At 44.7% G+C, this 20,971-nt stretch overlaps 3 protein-coding genes across 4 annotated transcripts; 2 read left to right on the plus strand and 1 right to left on the minus strand.

Moving 5' to 3' along the window:
* Positions 1 to 1,865: 1,865 nt before the first annotated feature.
* Positions 1,866 to 7,011, plus strand: LOC100829994 (DEAD-box ATP-dependent RNA helicase 37). Of its 2 annotated transcripts, XM_003564158.4 has the most exons (7): positions 1,866 to 2,046; positions 3,198 to 4,053; positions 4,139 to 4,222; positions 4,397 to 4,639; positions 5,163 to 5,330; positions 5,773 to 5,886; positions 6,207 to 6,704. In XM_003564158.4, the coding sequence occupies exons 2-7, from the start codon at positions 3,247 to 3,249 to the stop codon at positions 6,702 to 6,704; spliced, it is 1,914 nt and encodes a 637-aa protein (XP_003564206.1). In that variant the 5' UTR covers positions 1,866 to 2,046; positions 3,198 to 3,246. The 2 variants fall into 2 exon arrangements, with proteins under 2 accessions (XP_003564206.1, XP_014752134.1); XM_014896648.2 differs by lacking the exon at positions 1,866 to 2,046 and having other exon boundaries at positions 3,247 to 4,053; positions 6,207 to 7,011.
* A 650-nt stretch (positions 7,012 to 7,661) lies between these two features.
* LOC100831520 (squalene synthase) lies at positions 7,662 to 14,677 on the minus strand. The gene is made up of 14 exons (XM_003564163.4): positions 14,268 to 14,677; positions 14,086 to 14,128; positions 13,776 to 13,865; positions 13,613 to 13,688; positions 12,605 to 12,674; positions 11,322 to 11,465; positions 11,095 to 11,199; positions 10,552 to 10,698; positions 9,601 to 9,676; positions 8,925 to 9,013; positions 8,342 to 8,433; positions 8,233 to 8,272; positions 8,055 to 8,152; positions 7,662 to 7,962 (listed from the first exon to the last, which is right to left on the minus strand). Exons 1-13 carry the CDS (start codon positions 14,448 to 14,450, stop codon positions 8,099 to 8,101), a joined length of 1,209 nt encoding a protein of 402 aa, XP_003564211.1. The 5' UTR covers positions 14,451 to 14,677; the 3' UTR covers positions 7,662 to 7,962; positions 8,055 to 8,098.
* Positions 14,678 to 18,038: 3,361 nt separating this feature from the next.
* LOC100832117 (UDP-glycosyltransferase 91C1) lies at positions 18,039 to 20,085 on the plus strand. Its single transcript, XM_003564165.4, has 2 exons — positions 18,039 to 18,642; positions 18,727 to 20,085. Exons 1-2 carry the CDS (start codon positions 18,235 to 18,237, stop codon positions 19,753 to 19,755), a joined length of 1,437 nt encoding a protein of 478 aa, XP_003564213.1. The 5' UTR covers positions 18,039 to 18,234; the 3' UTR covers positions 19,756 to 20,085.
* The last annotated feature ends 886 nt before the right edge of the window (positions 20,086 to 20,971 follow it).

Genomic DNA, 20,971 nt, shown 5'->3' on the forward strand with positions numbered 1-20,971 from the left:
GACTTAAGTCAGAGAATCCACACCGTCAGTTAAGCGGTTTTGACATCTAATAGTATGAAATGATCATATCTGAAATCGGAAACACCAATTGAGCAACGACAACAAACATGGCACACGGAACAACTTGTTCTCAATTGATTGTGCAAAAAATAAAAACAAGGTCACAGAGAACCTATTTAGTGGCTTCAACATCCAATAGTACGAACTTATTTGTTTTGAAATTAGGAGCACGGACCGAGCGGCGACGACAATCGTGGCACCTAAAATGGTACAAAAGAGAAAAATTCAAAGCAGCAAAGTCCGAATCTAGCCAAACATGGAACAAAAACTATGAATTCTCTTCGAGACCTTGTCCTGTTGTCCAATTCAACCACCATCTTTTGCAAAATACTTTCATTTTTTAATCATGGACGTGTTTTTTAGAAAAATCATGTACGGTTTTATCCGATGAGTAAAATACACCGCTAGTCCATGAACACGGTGACAATGAACACTTTAGTCCATGAACTCGAAAAACGCACACTTAAACACCTAATCTGAACTACTGTGTCACTTTAGTCCAAAAAACAGTTCGGCGATGTTTAAACACGCCACGCCGGCTTCGGCAAGGACTGCGGCTTTTAATCCCTCTTTCATAGTTTTTTTCTTTTTTTTGCAAAATCACCCGTCCGCCCCATGGTGGCGCCGGTGCTGCGGGTGGGGCGCAGCCGAGTGCGCAATCCGCGTCCTGGGCGTGCACCGATGCCGTCCACGCCTTCCTCCATTTCCTCTACTCCACCAAGGTCGCGTTGGGCGATGGGGAGGAGCTGGTGGGTGCGCACGGGGCGCAGCTGCTCGCCCCTGGCGCACGCGTACCGCGTTGGCTAGCTGAAGCGGGCAGCCGAGGCGGCCGTCTCGGCACGGCTCACTCCGGAGCGCGCCGTGGACATGCTGAAACTCGCCAGGTTCCGCGGTGCGTGCGGCTCGCGGCCAAGGACTTCTGTGCCGTCGAGCGGTTTGACGAGTGGCGCTTCCCGCGCCGCCACGACGCCCCGCTCGAGCTCGAGCTACTCCATCTGCTCAAGAACGCCGGCTAGCAGAAGGAGCGGGGGGCGTGGGAGAAGGCCCCGCAGGAGGCGTGCCGGCAGCTCGGTGAGTCCATGGCTTCGCTCAATTAGGAAGAGGCACGGTGGCGAGCTAGGCAAGGGGGCCGGGGGAGAGGCATGGCGGCGAGGTTAGGGATTGCTCCTGGATTGGGGATTTTGGCGGCTGATTTGGGAATTTCAGACGGGTGATTTTGCAAAAAAGAAACGCCGTGCGAAAGAGGGATTAGAAGTCTCTAGCTGACATGGCAGCCACGTGGTGGGTTTTGGCCTCGTCGAACCGTTTTTTGAGTAAAGTGACACAACAGTCCCAGTTTATAAATTTATGCGTGCGTTCTGCGAGTTCGTGAACTAAAATATTCATGGACTACTGGTATATTTTACTCTTATCTAATCAGAATTTTGATAGGACTAAACCAGCAGTTGCTCTAAGCTAAGTTTGTGAGATTTAAAATCTGACCGCCCTTCTCGTACCCAAAACACGCCTACTTGTTTCACGGGAATTTGAATTCATATTGTTTTTCCAGAGGGTAATTTGAACTCGCAGGTTTGCAAAGAGAGCTGCAATGCTGCATACACGTACAACACGGTGGCAGTGGCAGGCACTCGTCACGGAAGGGCCCAGAAGAGCACAGCAGAAGAAAGAGTACGGCCCGAGCCCGTACCGCTTCAGGCCCACCGTCACAGGAATACCAGAGGGCGGCGGAAGGCCCGTGCCGTGTACGCGTTTGCGGGCCGGCCAAGTCAGAAAGAAAAGGGCAGCAGATATTTTGGGGGCGGCCTCCTCCTCTTCCTACCCTAGCCTGCATTGCTTGCACGCATCCTTTCCTCCGCTCCGCATCCGCAGCTATTGTTGTTGTTCCCTTCGGCTCCTCCCTTGTCGATCTCCCCCACGCTTCTCTAGGGTTTCTTGCGACACCCACCCCGCTGATCCAGCTTGCTCCTCCCCCGTAGCTCCCGGCAGGTCAGTCCCCGATCCCCCCTCGCCCCGCGCGCCGATCTGGCCGCCTCCGCCCTCGATCTGCTCGATCCAAACCCTCGCCGCTTCGGCGTTCTTCTCCCTCCAGGTTTCTGCGAGCGCGTTACGCCGTGGCTGGCGGCTAGTGCTGCTTGTTGTTGCCTTCGTTCGAGTGTTTATTTTTTCAGTTTTTTTTTTCAAGGTTCGTTTGTCCGCGAGTTGCTGCCGCGGGTACTACAACCGTTGTTAGATTCCTAGGGCACTCTTTTTTTGCGAGAGCTACTTTTTTGTTTTGTTTCTGTTTGATTGCTGTTAGCGGTTCTACTGGCGAGGGTTTTAGGGCGAGATTCTGCTGCTGCCTAATCTTAATCATACCGGACTAGTTAGTGCGGCTGGTTTCCTCTTCCCCGGGACTCGATCTAGAAGCTTAACGGGGTGTCCTAGATCACGGCGCCGAAATTTTGATGCTAGTGGTGTTGATTTGGCCATGTTACTCGGTTGTTTTCCTAGATTCCGTTTCGTATTTGTTCGAGATCTGCTATGCTTTCTGTTACCGTGCTTCATCTGCGTAAGTAGATCTGATGCACGGCACTGCCGCTTTTAGTTTTGATCTGTCATACTCGTTTAGTTTTGATGCCACGGCATGCCTGGTTCTTCTGCTGGGTAGTACGCACCAACTTGTACATTTGATTTAATAGTTCTACTTGTTTTCTAGGTTGGTTGTAGTTTCTGGTGCTATTGAGCACGATTTGGGTAGTTTTCTAACACAGGACCAAACTTAATTCAATCACCCACATTTCACTGAAGTTTGTGGTTTGAATATGTATGATTTTTCCAGCATTATATATTTCTGTTGATATAGCCATTGCTTGTCTGATCAAACGATTGTCACTTTATATTGCCTTGAACACCTATCAAAGTACGAGCAATGCTAATATGTGTTGATCTGCAAGTCACGGTGTTTGAAAATCGTGCATTTAAACTGAAGTTTTGTTGTTTTGTAAGTTGTATTTTGGCAGAGCATTGAGACATTGTTTGGCTGAGAAAAAATTGAAATCAGTTCTCTTCTGAAATCATATATAGATTTTTACTGCTAAATATTTCCTGTGCTTCACATTTGTGTGTACTGAATTGCATTATATTACTGATATCTGCAGGCTTTAGCGATCTGCAGTAGCATCTTCATCAAAGGTTTTGTGCAAAATTATGCGATCTTCATGGGCTGATTCAGTTGCGAACGCCGAGGAATCGGCGCCCGCGACTGCTGCTGCTTCTGCCGCTGTTGCTAATCACCAGAACTCGCGTCCCACTCGCAGCTCTTACGTCCCTCCTCACCTCCGTGGCCGCTCCCCAGGTCCTCCCTCTGAGAACCACGCACCAGGACTTGCTCCGGCACCAGCTGGCATACCACCCTCAGGTGCTGTGCAGCCTTCTGGTTACGCAGCCGTTGTTGGTGGTGGCTCCCGCTGGGCTGCCCCTCCTGCGGGCGGTGGCACTGGTGTAGGTGTTGTGCGTCAGGGTGGTGGTCGTGGTGGCGGTGGTGGAGGTGGTGGCGGTGGCTGGAACTCTCGCCCTGGGTTGGACCGCAGGGACCGTGAACCAAACCCATTTGGCGATGTTGAGCCGCCTGCAGAGGTTGACTTTGAGAGTCAGGCGAACACAGGCATCAACTTTGATGCCTATGAGGACATTCCTGTGGAGACAAGTGGCCATGACGTACCTACACCAGTCAACACCTTTGCAGAGATTGATTTGGGTGATGCGCTGAATGAGAACATACGGAGGTGCAAGTATGTGAGGCCTACACCAGTACAGCGGCATGCCATTCCAATTGTTATTGGAGGGAGGGATCTCATGGCCTGTGCTCAGACTGGGTCTGGGAAGACGGCTGCCTTTTGTTTCCCGATCATTAGTGGGATTATGAAGTCAAGGCCACCGCAGAGACCAAGAGGCTCGAGGACTGCATATCCACTCGCACTGATTTTATCTCCTACTCGTGAACTATCAGTCCAAGTATGTCACCGTTCTGGTTTTATTTGAGTGTTCTTGTTTATTTTGATTTGGTTTTTTATATGATAATAATTTTTTGTTCTGTCAGATTCATGAAGAAGCAAAGAAATTTGCATACCAGACAGGTGTTAGAGCTGTTGTTGCATATGGTGGAGCACCAATACATCAGCAGGTAATTTTTGTGATAATAGATTTTCATTCCTTGTACGTAATTTTGATGCCATTGCCTGTTTTAGGCATTGGTGGAATGAGGGATGAACTGATGGTTTCTAGGCATATTTTATTTGTATTTCATGCTGCAATAAAGTCAGCTGGCTGCTATTGAGCATTCCGTGTGTTGTTGCAGTTGAGGGAATTGGAAAGGGGTGTTGAAATCCTTGTGGCAACTCCTGGTCGTTTGATGGATCTGCTGGAGAGGGCTAGAGTATCACTGCAAATGGTGAATTACTTGGCGCTTGATGAAGCTGATCGAATGCTCGATATGGGTTTTGAGCCACAGATACGTAAAATTGTTGAGCAGATGGACATGCCCCCTCGTGGTGTGAGACAGACAATGCTGTTTAGTGCTACTTTTCCAAAGGAGATACAGGTATGAGCTCCTGCCTGAATAACGTGTCCAAATGTCATAAGCATCAGTGTCGTTCTCTTCTATTATCAGTCCGACAGTTCAGCTGTGGTAGTGGGAGCTCATAAACAATGTCTGTTTGCTGTCAATGTGGGCATTATAATCTCTTTTTTGCTTCCATATATCCATGTTCAACTTGCAAAGTAAGTTGATTGCATGTTGATTTTTCAATTTTAGTTGGACCTCGGTTTAATGCTTGAGATTATGTAATCTTCCATTATATACTGCATGAATTGACCAGAAATATTGTAGGTATGAGAATTTGTGTTATCAGTTTGCATTTAAATTTGAACAATAATAATGCAAATTGTTTGCTTAGCACAATCAATTCTTCTTTGCACTACATGATATAAATTTATGATACTAGAAGAATCAATTTGCAATTGCTTGGTGTTTTTCTTACATTGCACGAAAAGTATTATCTTTTTGGTTGCTTGGTGTAGCATGTCATGTCTATTGTTTTCTCAGTGACTTTTCTTTTCTGCAGCGTCTGGCTTCAGATTTCCTTGCAGACTACATCTTCCTTGCAGTTGGAAGAGTTGGTTCAAGTACTGATTTGATTGCTCAAAGGGTAGAGTTTGTTCTTGAAGCAGATAAAAGAAGTTACCTCATGGACCTTATTCATGCGCAAAAAGCTAATACTGTTCCCGGGAAGGTGCTATATTTATTTTGTACCTATATCTACATTATATTTATGCTATTATTTTATGAGCTTTTTACTAGTCAAAGGTTCAGTTGGCATTCTGATGGATTAGGGCCATCTTTTTTGGATGAGTTGCTTGGGTGTTGGTCTAGCAGATATTTTATACTCAAGATGTTTGCGACCGATTATTATTTTTCAATGCTTTAGAAATTAGTATGGGAGATAATTGGTGATAGCAAAATTTACCAAATGTGATTGACTAGACAGATAGCAGACTCTTTGTGCCACAATATTTCTAAAAATTCGGAATACCCAGCGCAATGACTGCTGGCTAAGTGTAAACCATGAGGTTTATTAAAGTGCTTTTCAGCTGCAAGTTTCGATTAATTCTGACTTGGTGTCATAATTCGTTCAAATATTGTTCCATCAACCTGTGCTTTCCTGTTATTTGCAGCAATCTCTCACTTTGGTCTTTGTGGAGACAAAGAGGGGAGCTGATGCTCTGGAGAACTGGCTCTATACAAATGGGTTCCCTGCAACTAGTATTCATGGAGATCGTACACAGCAGGTTTGGCTGAGCTGTCTTTGTTAATCTAATATTTTTGCTATCTGTTGCACTTGTTATTTTATTACTGTACATTCATGTTCATATTGTATTTTGGAAAGCCACATGATCTAAAACAAATACTCCCTACGATCCTAAATTCTTGTCGTGGTTTAGGATCGGTGTGATACCTCACATTTTTATCTGGCTGGAGAATTTATCCTCTCTAAACAATACAACATTTGTGTATTTTTTTTATTTTATGATCGAGGTTTAAGCATGCTGTGGGATTAAGGTTGGTCTGAATATCACATTGATGTTTGTGCCTGTCTGGTTTTGTTCAGGAAAGAGAGTATGCACTGAGATCCTTCAAGAGTGGAGCAACACCCATCCTTGTTGCAACTGATGTAGCTGCTCGTGGACTTGACATTCCAGATGTTGCCCACGTCATCAATTTTGACCTTCCAAATGACATTGATGACTATGTTCACCGTATTGGGCGAACAGGACGTGCAGGGAAGTCTGGTGTGGCAACTGCATTTTTCAACGAGGGCAATATGTCACTGGCTAGGCCACTATGTGAATTGATGCAAGAAGCTAACCAGGAGGTTCCTCAATGGCTTGAGCGATATTCTGCCCGTTCCTCGTTTGGAGGTGGCGGTGGCAGAAACCGCAGATCAGGCGGCGCTCGATTTGGTGGACGTGACTTCCGTCGGGACAGGGGTGCTGGTGGTTACGGCGGTGGAGGTGGCGGCGGCGGTGGAGGATACGGCGGTGGAGGTTATGGTGGTGGCGGTGGAGGTTACGGTGGTGGCCAAGGCGCATCTAGTTCCTGGGACTGATAAGGTCTCCCATTTACCTTGAGAATCGAGATGAAATGCTCATATTCTGTTTGACTTATCTGGAAACAGATATTGGAATTTGTAGTCATCGTGGTGGGTATGGTGCTGGAAAATGCCCCCATTTACCTTGTTTCGTGGCTGATTGTCACAGCACCTGTGTTTCCTGTGTACTGGTTATTTTCTAGAGTGAAGTCCGGGTGGGCTCATTTCCTCATGCTGTAGTTTTGGATGTTGTGTATTTGTTGGCTGGTTGGTGGTCATTGATGCGCTTGTTATTTTTTATACGAATGATAGTGGTGGATCATTAGACCTTTGGCTAAGGTTGCTACAAGTAGTTCTCCGTGTACGTTCTATGAGTGTCTTTAGGAGTCAAGCAGGTATTGGTCGCAGCACCATATGAGCACGCAAACCTTAATTTATAGGCGATAAATTTTCTAAATAGCGAAATATTTTTATTTGTACGCCTCTTATATAAATAAAGATATGTGAATCATCTGTGGATGTATTTTTACCATTAAGTTAGATGTGTATTGTTCATCAACTGTCTTTGTGTACATTAGATGTTTTGTTCATCTGCTGTCAAAAAAAAGTTGATTTGTTCATCAAACTGTTTGCATTGTTTTTAGTGGAATTACACATGTTCATCATCCAGATTTTTTTTTGTAATTTATCAATTCATTCTCCAAACAGAAAGATTACTTATTATTTCTATAAACAACTGTTGTAAAATTATATCGAAACGTATTTGCAAATAACGAAGTATCTGAAAGAAGCAAAACAATTGGTGTAAAGTTATATATTGGAATTCTCACAAAACAAATTATAGATTGGAATTTGTTTTGTGAACAGTGGCAGTGTCCATAAAGAAGAGCGCATAATCATTAAGTAAAAAAGCCTCGCCACTAGTAAATCGCACAAGTAGCACGACAAATGATCTCTCATTAATAAAGTCATAAATTACGAAAACGAAATAGGAGTACAACCACGCATATAGTACGACAAATGATCATCATTACATAGATAAGTCATAAATTACCAGAAGGCAATTCAAACAGGGCACCATGCCAAATTTGTAGGATACATTTTACAAATTACTCCTAAATTCAAACAACATCAAAGTTCAAACAAATATATGGATGAGAAAACTGAAGAACAAAAGAATTAAGATTAGCGAGGCATGGCATAATATGCGACCATATCCATCTGCAGTCAGCACGTGCATCCAGTTGACGTTCCAACTTGGTGACAGAAACAAAACCTAAATAACCACGATGCAATTCAGAATCGACCTTGGGCATTAGTATTCTATAAATCAAAAGTTGAAAAAAAAATAAGTTGTTGAAACCGTACCGGATAGTCTAGGTGGTTTCCCAGCATGGACTATGTCGATTGAATTACTTGGCAAGTACAGCCAACATAAGAGCCACCAGCATAAGTACAAGCAAGATCTGAGCACATAAAAACAGCTTGAGAAAAGTATAAAAACAGAAAGCCTGTAGGATTTTTCAGTTCATATATCACTACTTACCAGCATAGGTCGATACTGTGACTTCTGCAAGTCATATCCCCTGTAGTCAAAGGCAATCAGTCAAAATTATGATACCAGCAACAAAGTACAAGGTCATTCATCAACGAACCTTCTCTTAAGCAAACCCGATGATCTGCAACGTTTCTTTATTGCATCAACACGTTCCCGTGTTATCGCAGCACTTGGGTCATTATCATCAATCTGGACATGTCAACCAAACATCTTATGTATAGAACTCCAAAAAGAAATAGCTCGTATCAAATGTGGAACCATAAGAGGGTTTACCACCCTGGGCTATATTTATCATTTAGAGAAAAAGCATTACTCGTATCAAAAAGAAAGATGGCGAATTTTATACAAACAGGCAAAAGGTTTTAGCTAAGCACGCCATCATCTTGAAGAGCAGCCACCTAGTTACTCCCTCCGATCCATGATGTCACTGATTTACAAGTTGTACTAAATCAGCGACACTTATTATGGATTGGAGGGAGTACAAATTTCTTTGCTGTTATGTATTCCTGAGAACAAATGTAAGTAATCTAAATGATCATAAATCTACAAAACTGTCTTAGCCAAAATGATGGAAACACTATTTTCAACAAGTGTTAACCTTTTTTGTGTAGATGAAAAAAAAGGGTGTATGGTAGACTACTAGGCAGCATTTTTCTTTAAATCAGCACGCCAGAGCATACCTTGGATTCAAGCAATGAAGAGAACTCATAGAAAGCAGTATAGACATCTGACATCGATTTTGTCTCATCCATTATTCGTGCCGTGAGCCCTTAGATAGGGAACACATGTTAGTCAGGTGAGAAGGAACATAACGATAACCACCAGAGTGAAATAGGTAAGTTATTTCATAAAGAAAACAAAAGTACCAGTTGGTTAAGGAAATAACAGTCACTTGGCAGAAAGAGTATAACAAGACAGACAAGCCTATAATTTACGCCCTCCTAATCTGATGAGGAAATGTCAAAATATGAGTTTGTTCTACTCAAATGTGGGACCATCTGTCCAAAACTGCATCACATGCTTTCTTCATAACCAAAACTCAAGTGAATAAGCAAATTAAATTAATAGTAAATTATCAACTAAACAAAAAGATGGCAATTGTATTTCTGATGACAAGAACATCACTCCATGATGTGATGTGATGTGATGTGATTTGTCATTCATCAATTCCTAACTATTTGACAGCATGCACAGAAAATGCATATACTCTGAATCTGATATACAAAAGTAAAGTATTGCACAGCTTGTCCACGTTAAATTCCTAATCATAGTATGACAAGGTGATACAATTGATATTTCATAGTAAAATACAGGCTAGAACAGCTTGTCTACTTTAAGTAACTTAATTTGTCTTACCACGCCTCATCTTAACAACTCTTCTAAAGACTTGCACATTGTTGTAGCACTGAGCACAGGTTCCAATTGCCATTATCTGAAAAGACCAAACAGCTAATAAGTACTACCTCCGTTCCATAATTTTTGTCTCAAATTTGTCCAAAAATGGATGTATCTATTCCTAAAAAATGTCTAGATACATGTAATATTTCGACAAGAATTAAGAAACGGAGGGAGTACATGCTAATGAAAGTTGTTTCAAGATAAGATGGGAAATCAATAGTTTAACAAAAAACAGCAGGTTACAACTAAGGATGATGGTATTGAATGTTTCCCACAACTGCGATGTCAAACATGATACAAACTAGAGCTAAAAATTGAATATCTTCGCTTCAACATTTAGAAGGTACTGAGCCAAGAAACATGATCAAAGAACTCATCATTAACTAGCTGCTTTTTATAACATAAGTTTTCTTTTATTCCTAAAAGACCTTTATGAGTAGCAACTACTATTATTAGCTAGGATATGAAGGTCTTCAGTTGATACATGACGAAGTATTGACAGTTCTGTAAGATAATTATGTGCTCTGGCAATTCATCAATCCTAAAATTACAACATGATACCACTGGATAAATCTTATCATTAATAATTGTCAAACAAATGTTTAATACACCAGTTACACTAATATGGTATATCTATGTTGAATCCTTGGTACCTTCTGATGCCAATTGCATCGTGGAACAAAAAAAGAAGGTTCAATTACAATAAATCCTGGCTAGTAGCATAATCTATTCTGAGCTATGAGCAAGTTCCACTACCACTAAGAGTGTTAGGCAGTGTTATTTCTGGTATGATTGTATTGAATTAAAATTGTAAGGACATAATTGAGGACCTCAATCGGTGAGACACTAAGTCTCTAAGAGGACATTTCCATTGTAAGTCTGGCTGTAATAACAAGTTCTACAATGTACCTGAGGTATTGCACAAAAACGGAAGTTGGCATTATCTTTCAATGCTGACATGTACTGAAGGCAATCTTCAGCATGAATCAAAGCATTTGTCACCATATCATTCAAGCACTGCACCGCCCTTTCTGAATTCTCCTCATATTTAAGATCCTGATTCCAACATCCCCAAAGGCGTTTATTATAATGGAGGGGACATAGTGCAAGCGACTTTGAGAAAAATAAAGTGTGTGAAAAGAGGATAATGAACTGATTGAATGATGGTAGAGTGTATACTTTCCAACAAAGGTAAACAGACTGGGTTATATTACATCACTGGCTGTTCAATTGAATATTTCAATTACTGCCTAGTACCACTGTACCAGCACTCATGATCTCCCTAAAATGTTGGAACAGAGCAATTCTGCAACTATTACAATAGAAATTCCTATGTACTTACATCATTCCCGAAAGACAAAAAATTCTGGATGTACGACCATTAGCAATTCAGAATATATGCTACCTGTGGCTACTCGGTAAGAAGATATAAAAGTAAATGGATTGATATACCTCAAGTTCATCAGCATATTTACTCCATATTTCTCGAGGCCAGAACATACGGCACCTCGGTATCTCATTTATGTCCTCCAAGTAATCCCTTATAATATTGGTTTTCTGCAATCCAAATATTACATGGGCAATTGTAAATGGTTCAAAACAAATCTCATTTCGTTATGTGTAGTGGAACTGTGGAAGTACATATATTTTTTATTTGATAATACCTATGACATACATACCTGCAGAAATAAGCCCATTGAATTCGAAAGTTGATCTGAAGCCAGGTCTTCTGTTCCTGTAGCATGAAAGAGCCTGGAAAGTCCATAACCTACTAGCCCTGCTACATAGTGGCAGTACTCATTATAGTCATCAACAGTTTCAACCTACACAACGAAGTTGTTTCAAATTAGTTCAAACAAACATCAATATCAGTATTTTGTTAATAAATATATATGTAAAATCCAGGTCTACAGCTGCAAATAAGTGCTGTCTTCCTTATTTCAAAGCTAAATAATGATTCCCTGTTAAAGAAAAATATCTCCTTCACTTCCCAAATTTGAACTAGATGCAAGCAAAGGAAGTACTCCCTCCGTCCCATAATTCTTGTCTCAAATTTCCCAAAAATGGATGTATCTATTCCTAAAAAGCGTCTAGGTACATGTAATATTTCGACAAGAATTATGGGACGGAGGGAGTAGAAGTACTTGTATCTACAGATGTCCATACCCTGTGGAAATATGATATTCCCCCGATACAAATTAATTGTCGCAGCTTTATCTAGATACGCATGTACCTACACACTGAAACACGTCTAGATACATGCGTATCTAGACAAATCTGCGACAATTAATTTGGATCCGAGGGAGTAACAAATATTGTTTAGTTATATTATTTTCCAGATCAAGGTAATCATGAGGCAAATTTTCTGATGACCAAAAGTCACCAAGGGGAAGTTCGATTGCGTCCCAGTTCTTGTGGCCCACCAGACATTGATGTCAGTGTTGTCATTACTGATGTGACAGCTAGATTATCTATGTCACAAGGCCCACAAACATCTTCCATATGGAGAAGTGACCAAACAACAACACATTTCTAAGACAGGAGAAAACTGGAATTTCATACCAAATAATAGCCAATAGAAGTGCGGGGCAACTGAACGACCATGCATTTTGGCATATCCTCTGGTCATTAAGTGAATACCAGCACAACAATTGTATTTATGTTAAGATAAATGTGTCACTAGATACTCACTAGATATGAAGCATATTCTAAAAAAGATCAGTCCTGAAATTTGATACGGTGGAAATGTGGCATAGAGGATAGAGCCATACATAGTATATATGCCATACCGGCACCTATATTGACATATAGAATACACACAGTACACTTTGTTGATTAAAGTAAGAAAGGTCGACCTCAAAACAAAAATTAAAGATTGTGTTTTCATAATAAATGATTACATTGTCTATTTATATTGATTCTACAACAGGGCTGATATTTTGATGGATCTATATTAACATACCTCCTTGCATATATATATTGCCATTCCTGCTCCCATCCGCCTGGTGATTTCTTCAATTGCGTTCTGATATCTGAAAAAAAAAATTGATTACACTTTGCTAGGTTGAAATGAGACAAGCTGTGTCTGACAGAAAAGAAAAAGAAAAACCAACAAGGGAAAGAACGCTTCATCTGTAGCATGAGAAGTACAGCGATGACTTTAAATAGCCTGGTTCGAAAAATGGTCAGTAGATTTGTAACATTTGCTTCTTGCATAAAAGATTTGTTGAATGGGCTAAATGCATTAAAATTCAACCAAATACACAACCTTACAAATTAAAATAATCCCTCCGTCCCAAAATAAGTGGCGTGGATTTGTATGATTCTTATACAAATCCACGTCAGTTATTTTGGGACGGAGAGAGTATCATTTGACATTTATATGTCATTGACTGAACTCTTAATTTTCCAAACAGCACTTGAATGCCTACCATAGAAAGAGCAGGCAGATAACAAATTATGATTTGAGTGTGTATCATTTTATACCACTTGGAACTTGGAAAACACAAAACAAGCAAAAGCTGGAGTCGTTCTAGTACTTATGATTTCTGAGAACAGTAAAGAAAACTCAGACGATGCACAAGTATTTGCCACCATGCAAGTGCAATCTTCTTGTAGTCCTCGGTTTTGTCAGATTCACTTGTGACAACATCATCAAATAAATTTATCAAACCGTGTACTTTTTTGTTGACGGAAAAACACTCTCACCAGACATTTTACTTCACACCATTACAAGCTGGCTATGATATGATAATTTCACAGTTCAGCACTACTACCCAATGAAAGCTCCATATTTAGAGGAGTAGTTTACTTTTTGTAAATGACATCAGTGCTGACAACAGTTGGATGTACTACCTAAGACTTTTGACAGAACAGTAATCCGTATCTCCATATGAAGCCACAAGTTCCCAAACACATAATATAACAAGAAAACGTCAGAAATGGCAACATCAGAACATAAAATTATTACCCTTGATCCAGCTCCAAGAAAGCAATGGAGACGTGTCTAAAATTATCCATCAGCACTCTGTAGTGCCCTCTTCCACCTGAAGGCAAAACCCTCATCAGACCAGCAAAACCAAACACGGGTAATTGTACCACAAGGACCCTTGTCCTTAGATGAGAGCCCGTACATGAAAAATGCCAGTCAGGGTTGTAGATGTGTCGGTAGAATTCCTGAAGGATCGGCAGCTTCACCTCGGTAGGGACGCCAGTGTCATCCTCTGCACTCACAGCAAATCGCAGTTAAGCATGGCTATTAAAACGAAAAGCGTTGATGAACTTGACACACCACCGCACAAAACCGCACTTCAAAACCACGGGAGCAAAATGGAAGCCAAAACTATTCCAAAAGCATCCCGACCCTTCCAAAACGCGGCAAAACCCAAGGGCAGGGCAAATTTCGAAACGCGAAGGAAAAAACAGTAGCACGGGACTGCTCACCAACGGTGTCCAGGGCTCGGAGCACGAGGTAGAAGATGCAGACCTGCACAATCACAACCACAGCGGAATCAGATCCCAAGGACCGCGTGGCGTGGCGGCTGTAGGTAGGGCACAGCGGAATCGACTCGAGCAAAGGAAGGAACCGAGGGATCAGGGAGAGAGAGGGCCTAGGCGGCGCTTACGGCATTGCGGAGGTCGGGGCCGAGCTGCTGGATGACGAGCGCGAAGCTGCGGGAGACCTTCTGGAGCATGTCGTAGGCGAAGGCCCAGTGCTCCTGCGGCGGGATCTGGCGCCTGATCCGCCACGCCGCCGCCGCCATCTTCACCAGCGGCGCCACCTCCTCCGGCCGCGACAGCGCCCCCATCGCCTCGCCCCTCCGCCAACCCAAATCTCTCCTCCTCCCCACCTGAACAACCAAAACCGCCTCTCGTTCTTCTCTCTATCGATCAATCGAGCAGCAGCGGGCTCGGATCTTATAGGGCGATGTCGCCGAGGCGGCGCTGCGTGCGTGCGTGGTGTCGCCGTCCGCCGCGCTGGCGCCTTTTTGAACCCACTCGGGTTTTCTGTCCTGGCCGGTGACCTCTTTCTGTTCCTTCAATTCTTCCCCCAGTTCGTCGCGCTCTGACATGTGGTCCCAGGACGCCAGCTGCGGGGGGATCTGATGATCTGATCCCTGGTTGCCGTTCGGACTGTCAGGAGTGGGGAGCCCAGCCCAGCCCAGCCCGTCAGCTGCACGTGCCACGTGGTGCTTGTGATGGGGAAGTGCGCGGGGCCCACCCGGCCGGAGTAAATGGCCGGGATGGGTCGGATCCGATCGGGGCTGCTTGTCGACCGGGAGCTGGAAGAGCCCATCGCGTCAGACTTGTCAATTGTCATTTGCGTCGCCTTCGTTTCGAGTCAGCGACTCAGCGTATTATCCCCCCCTTTTTTTTTGCGAGAAAGCGTATTATCCCCTTTGACTCGACAGATTATTTTTTTCCCTCCGCTTTCTCGAAAATGTTGAGGACGGCGCTCAAAATGGGTTTAATCGGGGACCTGAACTGCTGATGTGATCTGCCGACATTTTCTCTGACTTCTCCGGTCGCCCACTTCCAAAATTCCAATCGATCCCGTCCAGATCTAGGCAACCGCGATATTTCGAAATTGACGACAAATCACACGGAATTTCCTTCGCGGCAACTCCACGCGATTTCTTATGGATCAAGAATCGGTGGCTTTCACTAAATCGGAGTAATTTTTTTAGGACTGAGCCGGCAGATCTCAAGAGATTGATGATCAGTACGTCACCTACCACTAAAATAGTAGCATCGGTTAAATTTTGTAATAATCTAGAAAAATGTGACACTTTAGGACTTGAACCTGAGTCACTAGTTACACCACGAGAAACCAGACTAGGATTATTCTGACGAGAAGCCGCACATGGATCATACAAAGAACAAAACAATCACAACAATGGCTGTTGACGAGGTTCGGCAATTTTGCTACTTTCCAGGCATTGGTACGGACGCTCTTTCACATGTACTAAATTGATATGCTACAAGCGACCGCGAATTCTAGCTCGGGCCATTAGACGCATCACACCCATAAACCCATAATGTCATGAGTGGTCCGGCCACCTCTGCCACAGGCGAACCGTCCCGTCGTGATCCAATGTCTAGCCTAACAGCTTTTGTTTAGTTATCCCTTTATTTATTGATGAAGAGCTTCATACACCTCGGCTAACAACTTTTGTTTAGTTTACCCCCTTTATTTATTAAAGTTAAACTCAGGTTAATTACGTGTGTTCATTTCCAAGACATAACCCTCGGCTAATTATAAATTATATATATAAAGTCGGCATGGACAGCTTGAGCAACGGGAATGCCAGCCACGGGAACAATCCCATGAATCTGATCGGGCCGATTGGCCCTGGAGCCTGGACAAAAGCTATGCGGTGTTGCAGTCCGATGGACCAGCTGCATGACGGTGAATAGATAGGTGATGACTGAAGCAAGCAAACTCGCGCTTCTCGTGCACGATTGTTTAAACGCCAAGTCAATGCAATATACGCATCGCGTGTGGGCAACAACATGTGGTATCATCAAGGATGCCAATTCGGGATCCAGATCATAATCGGCATTTCGCCGGACAATTATTGGGTTTCTCGTGGAGATATGTACTCAAATCACAAGCAACTCTATTCTAAATGGGCCAAGGCTTGGGATTAATTGGAAGGCTCACTCATATGGGATGGCGTACGCGTGTCGGACGGGCCGAGGCAACCATCCGCTCCACAAGGCCAACTGGGCGAAAGGTCGCGCACGAGCCCTTTTCCTTAAAAGTCTTTGATCCTGTCTCATTCCCGCTTGCAGGGCCGTTCAGCCCATCGTCTCCTCTTCATGGACCAAGCAGGCCTCAGATCGGCCTCGTTCGATTCTCACCTGGGTTTCTGGGCCAGACATGCTGAACACATCAACAACGGTCATGAACTTCGCTAAAAAAAACAGAACGGACATGAACGGTCAAAAATATTCTTGTCTACTCTGTTTTTGGGGGGCAGCTGGTTCTTGGCTTCCTGACCAAACACTGTTCCTGACTTGTGCTATCGGACAGTAGGAGCATGTGTGCATCAACGTGCTATGTTTTGACGTATAGCCGTATCAGGTAAAGGGGCACGGACCCATGCTGAGTAGGACTAGGAGTACTATTCACCGGGCATCGCGCAAATAGTGATGCATGTAAAGAACGAACGTTAGATTTAGACCGGAGACATAATAGTTTTTTGTGGCACAGATTGGTCCACTGACCACTCTGTACCACTGTTGAACGCAGATTGCTCTGGTTACACAGACCATGCATGTTTCCAGTAATTCCACTGACGTTTACTTAAGTACTTGACCTTTTTCTTATGTAAGGAGTAGTATGATATAATTTCTCCACGTTCGACACATCTTTTCCTCAGAAGAAAGAGCTTGTTTGATATGTAAGCTTAGAGTTTTTTGAAATCTCTCATATGTGTTGCTTTGCAATTAATTACCTAGATATATTAATTCAAAGAACAAAAGTCTTACATAAGGGAGATGGTAGTCACAACATACGCTGATGGCTACCTTTTCTTCGTGCGATTCAATCCAAAAGCCCATATAGAATCCAAGAAATCTGAAGCCAGAGTAAAGGATATGCAAACATCGAACTACGAGCCATATAATATCAGAATTAGCTATCACCAGCTAAGAATCTGGTGCCCTCGAATATTCACAACCGGAAAGAAAGACGATAGAATCCTGCTGCTGGAGTTGACGAGAGTACAAAACAACAAGATTAGACTCCGGCACTTCAATCACACTTCAATCACACACGAGAAGAATACATAACTTCTCCATTGGAAAGGTGGTCGAAACCCATACTGATGATAGGAGCTAGTGACATCTGATTCTTAACTATAGCGCTCGGAAATTGATCTTGCGAATCAACGGGGCTATTTGTACGAATAGTACTACTGACGTCGTTCATTTGTTCTCCATTTCTCTGAAATCTCGTCTTATGCATGTGCACTGGCACAAGTCCTGACGAAAGGGATGGAAACAATGGCAATTCATACTTCATAGCCCACAATTACGATTGTTTGTCTTGCACCAACAGAAGAACAAAATCTTCATAGCGTCTTATTCCTTGTATTGGTCATACAGAGTATATATTCAGCTTTTCTGGTGAACTTTTTCTGATTTCCATGTTGTTGCGCATGGCACGGGTTTCCATTTTTCTTTCCTCGCTTCATATAGCTTTTAAAATCTTCTAGGTGCAGATAAGAGCCCTTTAAGAGTTAAATAAAAAAAGGAAAACAAGCATATTTCAAAGTTACTGGCTTGACTACAAACGACACTGATCGGGTGGTTGGTACTACTACTCCTACTACTTGGCAGTGACACCCGACACTCGACCCACGCTTCATAATTCCCAAGTTTAAATAGCAGGCCACGAGGACCGCGAGGCCACGCCCAGCAATACAAAAGGGATTAATACTCTCATCGATTCTTTACCTAGATCTCACACTCCATGATCAATCAGCCAGCTAGAGCCTAGTAGAGGCTAGAGCAGAACCAACCCAGGCTCCGTCCGCTAATCATTCTCTCCGAGATCGAATTCCGACCAATCGGGGGGCCGCCGACATGGGAGCATCCACCGGCGCCGGCGCCGGCGAGCTGGAGATCGTGGTGTTCCCGTGGCTGGCGTTCGGGCACATGATCCCGTACCTCGAGCTCTCCAAGCGCCTGGCAGCGCGGGGCCACGCCGTCGCCTTCGTGTCCACGCCCCGGAACCTCGCCAGGCTCCCGCCCGCGCACGGCGTCCGGTTCGTGCCGCTGCCGCTGCCGCGCGTCGACGGGCTCCCCGAGGGCGCCGAGTCCACCGCCGACGTCACCTCCGGCAACGACGAGCTCCTCAAGAAGGCCTTCGATGGCCTCGCCGCCCCGTTCGCCGCGTTCCTCGCCGAGCAAAGCGCTGCCGGGAGGAAGCCGGACTGGATCGTCCATGACTTCTCCCACCACTGGATGGCTCCCATCGCCGACCAGCACAAGGCACGCTTACAGTCTTTCGCTTACAATTTAAGCGTCGATTACAGTATTTTTCTCACACGTTTTACTCTCGTTGTTCATTTTCAGGTGCCGTGCGCGGCGTTCCTGATCGTCTACGCGGGCTTCGTGGCCTTCCTGGGGCCGCGGTGGGCGAACGCGGCGCACCCGCGCTTGGTGACCGAGGACTTCACCGTCCCGCCCAAGTGGATCCCTCCCCCGTCCGCCGTGGCCTACCGCGGCCACGAGGCAGGCTGGCTCGCCGGCGCCTTCAAGGCCAACGCGTCCGGCCTGTCCGACATGGACAGGACGTGGCGGATGTTCGAGAACAGCCGCCTCACCATCTACCGCAGCTGCGACGAGGTCGACCCCGGGATGTTCTCCCTGCTCACGGACCTCCTGCGGCACCCCGCCGTCCCCGCCGGGATCCTGCTCCCCCCTGACATTACCTCCGCCGGCGGTGGCGGCAGTGAAGAGAAATCCCCCGCCGAGAGCCGCCACGAGGTCCTCCGCTGGCTCGACGACCAGCCGCCCAAATCCGTGATCTACGTGGCGCTGGGCAGCGAGGCGCCGCTGACGGAGAAGAACCTCCACGAGCTCGCGCTGGGGCTGGAGCAAGCCGGGGTGAGATTCCTCTGGGCGCTACGGAAGCCCACGGGGATGCTCACCGTGGACGAAGTCGGCAAGGTGTTGCCGGCCGGGTTCGCGGACCGGACGCGGGGCCGGGGGCTGGTGAGCGTCGGGTGGGTGCCGCAGGTGGAGGCGCTGGCGCACGGCGCGACGGCGGCGTTCCTGACGCACTGCGGGTGGGGATCCACCGTCGAGAGCTTCGGGTTCGGCCACCCGCTGGTGATGCTCCCGTTCACCGTCGACCAGCCGCTCGTCGCCCGGGCCACGGCGGAGAAGGGGATCGGCGTGGAGGTGGCCAGGGACGAGGGTGACGGCTCGTTTGATAGAGACGGCGTCGCGGCGGCGGTGCGGCGTGTCATGGTGGAGGATGAAGGGAAGGTGTTTGTGAATAATGCTAGGAGGCTGCGGGATGCTGTTGCGGACCAGCGGCGGCAGGAGGGGTATGTTGACGAGCTTGTTGAGCACCTGAGACGCTGCAGATATGAGTGATGACCGGCCGGCGTGGACGACGACGGGCAGTTCGCTGCGTGCTGTTGTTTCCAGGCAACGATTTGTCATCGTCGAATGGGAGCTCTTGTACTTGTGTTTCTTTCTGTTTAAATCAGGCGAGGTGTCAATTTGTGGCAACAATAAGCTAAATCAACGAAATGAGAGTCGTTTTCATTTTGAATCCACCTTACAGTGTACTCCCTTCACTTTGTAAATCCGGAAGCGACGAATCGTCAACGGTGAATGTCGAACTCATCGTTCTACTTCTACGGTGAATGTCGAATCCCATTTGTTATCTTAGCCGAGAAAGTCGTGAGACAATTTATCTAATTTAGCCGAAATTCCGTCGTTTTCCTGCCTTTTGAAAAATTGTCATGTTTTTACATACTTTAAGATTTTCAAAGATGCCGAGAGTGGTTAGGCTTATGTGGTGTCTCCACATCAAATGTGTATCTCCTAAATACGATTTTGACCGGGATCCAAAATTTCGGCAACCTATTTTTTGAAGATCACTGGATTTTTTGAAATATCACAAATCATTGAATTAAGCCGAATTTGGACCAAACTTAAAATTCCGTATTTGAATTTAGTTTGAATCATGATAGAGTTTCCTCACATATCATGTCCACACAGCTGGTTGGCTTAGCCAACTTGGCTGCGAGCAACACCTGTCCAAGTCGGAATCAAGGTTTCAATTTTTTTTCATAATTTTGATAGGTACATAAATTTCGCCTAACTCAAAATTTCAAACTAGATTCAAACATAATTTAAATCTTGAAATTTATGTTTTATGAAAATTCATCAAAACTCAATAAATTTTTGTCTACATGATACGAAAATGATTCCAAAATTTTGGTCACCCAAAAAAACAAACCATGGCCGGAAGCATATTCAGGAGATACGCCACCATTGTGGAGGCGACATGTAGGCCTGACACGTGGAAAGGGAGTCCCTTTCTGAGGATGGACAAAAATCTTAAAAAGGATCAAATCATGTCAATTTCTTAGAAAAATGGGGTAAAATGAGTTACAAACTTCTTAAGAGAAGGTAAAAAGTGGAATTCAACATCTGTAAAATAATATGAAGTTTTATTTTTAGGAAAGCCACCTCGAGTTCCTTGTTCGCTTGAAACCAAATCGAGGTGTTGGTTCGGCTGGTTGTTCCATTGTCTCAGTCTTGTACTCTTTCGGTTGTTCATCGACGTTTCTTACTGATA

Source organism: Brachypodium distachyon, chromosome 1 (assembly GCF_000005505.3).
Source record: "Brachypodium distachyon strain Bd21 chromosome 1, Brachypodium_distachyon_v3.0, whole genome shotgun sequence".
Classification (NCBI taxonomy): domain Eukaryota; kingdom Viridiplantae; phylum Streptophyta; class Magnoliopsida; order Poales; family Poaceae; genus Brachypodium; species Brachypodium distachyon.